The 7089-nt window shown below is 40.3% G+C and overlaps 1 protein-coding gene across 1 annotated transcript; it reads left to right on the top strand.

Annotated features, from left to right (window-relative positions):
• Positions 1-110: 110 nt before the first annotated feature.
• znf770 (zinc finger protein 770) lies at positions 111-7089 on the top strand. The gene is made up of 3 exons (XM_016459925.1): positions 111-261; positions 364-2767; positions 5748-7089. Exons 2-3 carry the CDS (start codon positions 376-378, stop codon positions 6983-6985), a joined length of 3630 nt encoding a protein of 1209 aa, XP_016315411.1. The 5' UTR covers positions 111-261; positions 364-375; the 3' UTR covers positions 6986-7089.

Raw genomic sequence — 7089 nt, 5'->3', positions numbered from 1 at the left:
TATCTATCTATATCAATATTTGTTTTCTTTTTTTTTTGTGCAGAGAATGTGATGTGCTTGGTCAGGTTTTATAAAAAAAAATTAAAAAAAAACTGATCTGATCAATTAAATGAATGGCTTAGAGTGGCAGAAGTCTGAAATAACTGCAAATGGACAACAGATGGTTGCTGCACAGATGCTTTTGACAACCTACATGTGATGGAGGGGCTTTCCTTGAGAACTAGATGTCTCAGCACTGACATCAAAATTTATCAATAAAAGGTTGACAAAAATACAAATGTATTTGTACTTTTGAAAACCAAAGTGTTTGAAGAATTAGATGTGCTTAAGAATGGATGCACTAATATTGTTCTGTCTTTGCAGTGTGTGAAGGGAATGCTTAACATTTCAAGCAAGATGTCAACTCAGAGGCAACTTTCCCTTCTAAATGAAGGAGGTTTGGATCTTCACACTGGACAGAGTTCTGCATATTCTTCCAAGCCTTCAGATGGTCAGTGGATGGAGGAAAACCAAATATTTGAGGAGGAACAAGAAGCCAGTGCCACAACACAAAGTGAGGACAAGGATGTAAATGTGAAGGTGTTGCAAAGTAAGAATTCTAATGGAAACAAAAGAGTTCATGATTGCCCCGTGTGCCATAAACAATTTGGTGCTCCATCCAAACTAAAAAGGCATTGTCTTATTCACACGGATCAGAGGCCATTTCAGTGTTCTATATGCTGCCGTGCATTCAGAGAACGCTCTCATCTAAAAGTACACGTCAGAACTCATACAAACCCTGTGAAGCAGAGAACACCATCATTCCAGAGCTATAAGGACAACAAAGTGTCCTGTAGTCAAACATCTAAGTCAAGGTTAAAACCTTTTCCAAAAAACCGAACTGCCCAGAACGTTACCAGTTCAACATATAAACAAAAGACAGCAGCAACAGACTTAATCGAATCTAATTCAGGTACCGTGGGTGTTAAAATTACAAAAGGACATTGGTGCCCTTTATGTTTAAAATGCTTTAAAGCCCCATCAAAGCTCAAACGTCACATTCTGATTCATACTGGGGAAAGACCTTTTAAATGCTCTGTGTGCCCCAAAGCTTTCCGAGAGAAATCACACTTGAAAGTTCACAAGTGTAAGGAAGAATTTAGACTGGAATGCAACTCCATTTTGAGTGATCGGCAAGTGAAAGAGAACAAGATCAAGCAGAATGCTGACGAAGGTGTTGTGTCACCAGATGTAGTCACCCCTGCCGGAAAAAGGATATTTCCAGTATCCAAGTCTTCTGATCGCATGTGTATGCTTCAACTGAAAAAGAAAAGTGGATATCAGTGTGAAATATGCTTGAAGAAATTCAGTTTTCCCTCAAAACTAACTCGACACCTGTTTGTTCATTTTGACGTCAAGCCTTACACTTGCACAATCTGCAGAAAGTCATTCAAACAGGCCTATTATCTCCAGAAACACCTCAAGGTACATACAGGAAAAAGAAACAATAAATCTAGGTTGAGTAGAGTCCCGCAGAAGCACGAGGCCAAACCTCCAACACCTGGAGCTATAGAAGGAAAAAATAACTGCAGACCGGTTGGTGGTAATGTGTGTTTACCTCAGATATTAGACTCTTTAGAGACCAAAAAGCATAAAAAACTTGAATGCCGAAGCAAGCTCAACCAAAATGTCCCATTGACCGAGTCAAATTCAAGTACCATAGAGATTAAAAGCTCTGATGCTTTGAACAATACTCAAATGCAGATCACAACCTCCAGCCCAAGTTACCTTAAGCACAAACAGAAAGGTGTGAATCAGTGCAGCATCTGTCTAAAGAACTTTCCGTATCCTTCTAAGCTCACCAGACATATTTTGAGCCACACAGATAGCAGACCATTTAAGTGCCAAGTGTGCTTGAAATCATTTCGATATCAGGGCCATTTGCAGCTTCACGTGAGGATCCACAAAAAAAAGGGTTGGAATATAATTGCTGGTCATTTGGAACATGATCATACAGTTTCTTTTAGTAATGCTGAAAAATCTAAAGACCAAGATGTGCAAATATCCAAACAAGATGGAGCTGAAGACTCTGCTACAGCTCACCAAGGTCAAAATATGGTTATAGAGTCTCAAAAAATGAGTGGTGACTCCAGTGATTCCATTGTATATTTGCAAGATTCCCTTCTAAATGAAGGTTTGGATCTCCACACTGGACAGAGTTCTGCATATTTTTCCAAACCTTCAGAAGGCCAGTGGATAGAGGAAAACCAAGAAACTGAGGAGGAACAAGAAGCCAGTGTCACAACACAAAGTGAGGACAAGGATGTAAATGCAAAGGTGTTGCAAAGAAAGAATTCTAATGGAAACAAAAGAGTTTATGATTGCCCCGTGTGCCATAAACGATTTGGTGCTCCATCCAAACTAAAAAGGCATTGTCTTATTCACAGGAATCAGAGGCCATTTCAGTCTTCCATATGCTGTTGTGCCTTCAGAGAACGCTCTCATCTAAAAGTACACGTCAGAACTCACAATGTCCCTGTGAAGCAGAGAACACCATCACTCCAGAGCTACAGAGACAACGGTGTGTCCTGTAATCAAGCATCTATGTCAGGGTTAAATCCCTCTCCAAAACAACCAACTGCCCAAGATGATACCAAGTCAACAGATAAAGAAAAGTCAACAGTGCACCAAGATCAAAATATGGTTGCAGAGAATATGGCATCTCAAAAAATGAGTGGTCACTGCAGTGTTCCAGATGTATATTTGCAAGATTCTCTTCTAAATGAAGGTTCAACTGAAAAAGAAAAGTGGATATCAGTGTGAAATATGCTTGAAGAAATTCAGTTTTCCCTCAAAACTAACTCGACACCTGTTTGTTCATTTTGACGTCAAGCCTTACACTTGCACAATCTGCAGAAAGTCATTCAAACAGGCCTATTATCTCCAGAAACACCTCAAGGTACATACAGGAAAAAGAAACAATAAATCTAGGTTGAGTAGAGTCCAGCAGAAGCACGAGGCCAAACCTCCAACACCTGGAGCTATAGAAGGAAAAAATAACTGCAGACCGGTTGGTGGTAATGTGTGTTTACCTCAGATATTAGACTCTTTAGAGACCAAAAAGCATAAAAAACTTGAATGCCGAAGCAAGCTCAACCAAAATGTCCCATTGACCGAGTCAAATTCAAGTACCATAGAGATTAAAAGCTCTGATGCTTTGAACAATACTCAAATGCAGATCACAACCTCCAGCCCAAGTTACCTTAAGCACAAACAGAAAGGTGTGAATCAGTGCAGCATCTGTCTAAAGAACTTTCCGTATCCTTCTAAGCTCACCAGACATATTTTGAGCCACACAGATAGCAGACCATTTAAGTGCCAAGTGTGCTTGAAATCATTTCGATATCAGGGCCATTTGCAGCTTCACGTGAGGATCCACAAAAAAAAGGGTTGGAATATAATTGCTGGTCATTTGGAACATGATCATACAGTTTCTTTTAGTAATGCTGAAAAATCTAAAGACCAAGATCTGCAAATATCCAAACAAGATGGAGCTGAATACTCTGCTACAGCTCACCAAGGTCAAAATATGGTTATAGAGTCTCAAAAAATGAGTGGTGACTCCAGTGATTCCATTGTATATTTGCAAGATTCCCTTCTAAATGAAGGTTTGGATCTCCACACTGGACAGAGTTCTGCATATTTTTCCAAACCTTCAGAAGGCCAGTGGATAGAGGAAAACCAAGAAACTGAGGAGGAACAAAAAGCCAGTGTCACAACACAAAGTGAGGACAAGGATGTAAATGCAAAGGTGTTGCAAAGAAAGAATTCTAATGGAAACAAAAGAGTTTATGATTGCCCCGTGTGCCATAAACAATTTGGTGCTCCATCCAAACTAAAAAGGCATTGTCTTATTCACACGGATCAGAGGCCATTTCAGTGTTCCATATGCTGTTGTGCCTTCAGAGAATGCTCTCATCTAAAAGTACACGTCAGAACTCACAATGTCCCTGTGAAGCAGAGAACACCATCACTCCAGAGCTATAAGGACAACAAAGTGTCCTGTAATCGAGTATCTAAGTCAAGGTTAAAACCCTTTCCAAAACATCTAACTGCCCAAAACAATGCCAGTTCAACAGAAAAACAACAATCAACAGTTCACCAAGATGAAAATATGGTTACAGAGAATATGGCGTCTCAAAAAATTTGTGGCGACTGGAGTGATTCAGCTGTATATTTGCCAGATTCACTTCTAAATGAAGGAGGTTTAGGTCTTCGCACTAGACAGAGTTCTGCATGTTCTTCCAAACTTTCAGAAGGCCAGTGGATGGAGGAAAACCAAGAAAATGAGGAGGAACAAAAAGCCAGTAACCCAACACAAAGTGAGGACAATGATGTAAATGTGAAGGTGTTGCAAAGTAAGAAATCTAATGGAAACAAAAGAGTTCATGATTGCCCCGTGTGCCATAAAAGATTTGGTGCTCCATCCAAACTAAAAAGGCATTGCCTTATTCACACGAATCAGAGGCCATTTGAGTGTTCCATATGCTGCCGTGCCTTCAGAGAACGCTCTCATCTAAAAGCACACGTCAGAACTCACAATGTCCCTGTGAAACGGAGAACACCATCACTCCAGAGCTACAGAGATAACAAAGTGTCCTGTAATCGAGCATCTAAGTCAAGGTCAAATCCTTTTCCAAAACAACCAACTGCGCAAGATGATACCAAGTCAACAGGTAAAAATAAGTCAACAGTGCACCAAGGTCAAAATATTCTTACAGAGAATATGTCATCTCAAAAAATGATTTGTCACTGCAGTGATCCAGATGTATATTTGCAAGATTCTATTCTAAATGAAGGAGGTTTGGATCTTCACACTGGACAGAGTTCTGCATATTCTTCCAAACTTTCAGAAGGCCAGTGGATGGAGGAAAACCAAGAAAATGAGGAGGAACAAGAAGCCAGTGTCACAACACAAAGTGATGACAAGGATGCAAATGTGAAGGTGTTGCAAAGTAAGAGTTCTAATGGACAAAAAAGAGTTTATGATTGCCCTGTGTGCCAGAAACGATTTGGTGCTCCATCCAAACTAAAAAGGCATTGTCTTATTCACACAAATCAGAGACCATTTCAGTGTTCCATATGCTGCAATGCCTTCAGAGAACGCTCTCATCTAAAAGCACACGTCAGAACTCACAATGTCCCTGTGAAGCAGAGAACACCATCATTCCAGAGCTACAGAGACAACAGTGTGTCCTGTAATCGAGCATCTAAGTCAAGGTTAAAACCCTTTCCAAAACATCTAACTGCCCAAAACAATGCCAGTGCAACAGAAAAACAACAATCAACAGTTCACCATGATGAAAATATTGTTACAGAGAATATGGCGTCTCAAAAAATTAGTGGCGACTGGAGTGATTCAGATGTATATTTTCAAGATTGTCTTCTAAATGAAGGAGGTTTGGATCTTCACACTAGAGAGAGTTCTGCATATTCTTCCAAACTTTCAGAAGGCCAGTGGATGGAGGAGAACCAAGAAACTGAGGAGGAACAAAAAGCCAGTGTCACAACACCAAGTGAGGACAAGGATGTAAATGCAAAGGTGTTGCAAAGAAAGAATTCTAACGGAAACACCAAGTCAACAGATAAAGAAAAGTCAACAGTGCACCAAGATCAAAATATGGTTACAGAGAATATGGCATCTCACAAAATGATTGGTCACTGCAGTGATCCAGATGTATATTTGCAAGATTCTCTTCTAAATGAAGGAGGTTTGGATCTTTACACTGGACGGAGTTCTGCATATTCTTCCAAACTTTCAGAAAGCCAGTGGATGGAGGAAAACCAAGGAACTGAGGAGGAACAAGAAGCCAGTGTCACAACAAAAAGTGAGGACAAGGATGTAAATGTGAAGGTGTTGCAAAGAAAGAATTCTAATGGACAAAAAAGAGTTTATGATTGCCCTGTGTGCCGTAAACGATTTGGTGCTCCATCCAAACTAAAAAGGCATTGTCTTATTCACACAAATCAGAGACCATTTCAGTGTTCTATATGCTGCAGTGCCTTCAGAGAACGCTCTCATCTAAAAGCACACGTCAGAACTCACAATGTCCCTGTGAAGCAGAGAACACCATCACTCCAGAGCTACAGAGACAACAGACTGTCCTTTAATGGAGCATCTAAGTCAAGGTTAAAACCATTTCCAAAACATCTAACTGCTCAAAACAATGTCAGTTCAACAGAAAAACAAAAGTCAACCGTGCACCAAGATCAAAATATTGTTACACATGATATGCCATCTCAAAAAATAAGTGGTGACTGCAATGATTCAGATTTATATTTCTCAAAAAGTACTAGTCCCTTAGAGAAGTCAGAGGTTGTTTTCCAGTGCAACAACAAATCAGTTTGGGGTATGACCGATAAAACTGACATCTTGCTTGATGGGAAAAAGGCATCTGACGTGCCTTTTGGCAGGATGAGTGACTGTCCACCCAAAACTGACTCATCTCTCCATCACTGTGCTTCTGAATCAAGAATTGAAGAAAAATGGGCACATCACATGGATGATATTAAAGATTGTGTCTTTGTGGACTCGGACACTGTTAAATGTGTCCCTGATTCTTACGAGCCCAGTTCTTGCCTGTATCAACAGAAACCTGATGTGCCCGGACTCAGAGAAATTGTTGTTGTGGGCCTTTTGGACTTTCAAGATCCAGGTGAATGCTTTACCAAACCTCCACATGACCTTCCCGTTTGTCCTGACTGTAGTCAGTGTTTCCCTACGATAAGGAGCTTATATGCTCATAAATGTGCAAACAGATATTCTGAAGGGAAAATAAAGAAATCCCACCAGTGTGACATTTGCTTAAAATTCTTCAGTGCACCATCCAAATTGAAGAGACATTGTGTTACTCACACTGGTCAGAGGCCGTTCCAGTGCACACAGTGTCAGAAGTCCTTCACGCAGTCCCATCATCTGAAAACACACATGCTGTCCCACAGGTAGAAGGGTTACTCTAGGGTTGCCCAAAGATATGACCAAACCAAAAGGGTTTTCACTGTAAATTAGTTGTGTTCGATGTAGTTTTTTGCTAAACAGAAACAGAATTT

This window comes from Sinocyclocheilus anshuiensis, unplaced genomic scaffold (genome assembly GCF_001515605.1).
Source record: "Sinocyclocheilus anshuiensis isolate Anshui unplaced genomic scaffold, SAMN03320099.WGS_v1.1 scaffold2461, whole genome shotgun sequence".
NCBI classification, from domain to species: Eukaryota; Metazoa; Chordata; class Actinopteri; order Cypriniformes; family Cyprinidae; genus Sinocyclocheilus; species Sinocyclocheilus anshuiensis.
Note: the sequence above shows the minus strand (reverse complement) of the source record. Positions and strands in the feature narration are given on the sequence as shown.

Excerpts from the sequence above, each read along its gene's own strand:
- znf770 (XM_016459925.1), top strand. The coding sequence starts at position 376 with ATGCTTAACATTTCAAGCAAGATGTCAACTCAGAGGCAACTTTCCCTT. Across the intron at positions 2,768-5,747 it reads AGATTCTCTTCTAAATGAAG|GAGGTTTGGATCTTTACACT; the intron begins GTTCAACTGAAA and ends TTCTAAATGAAG.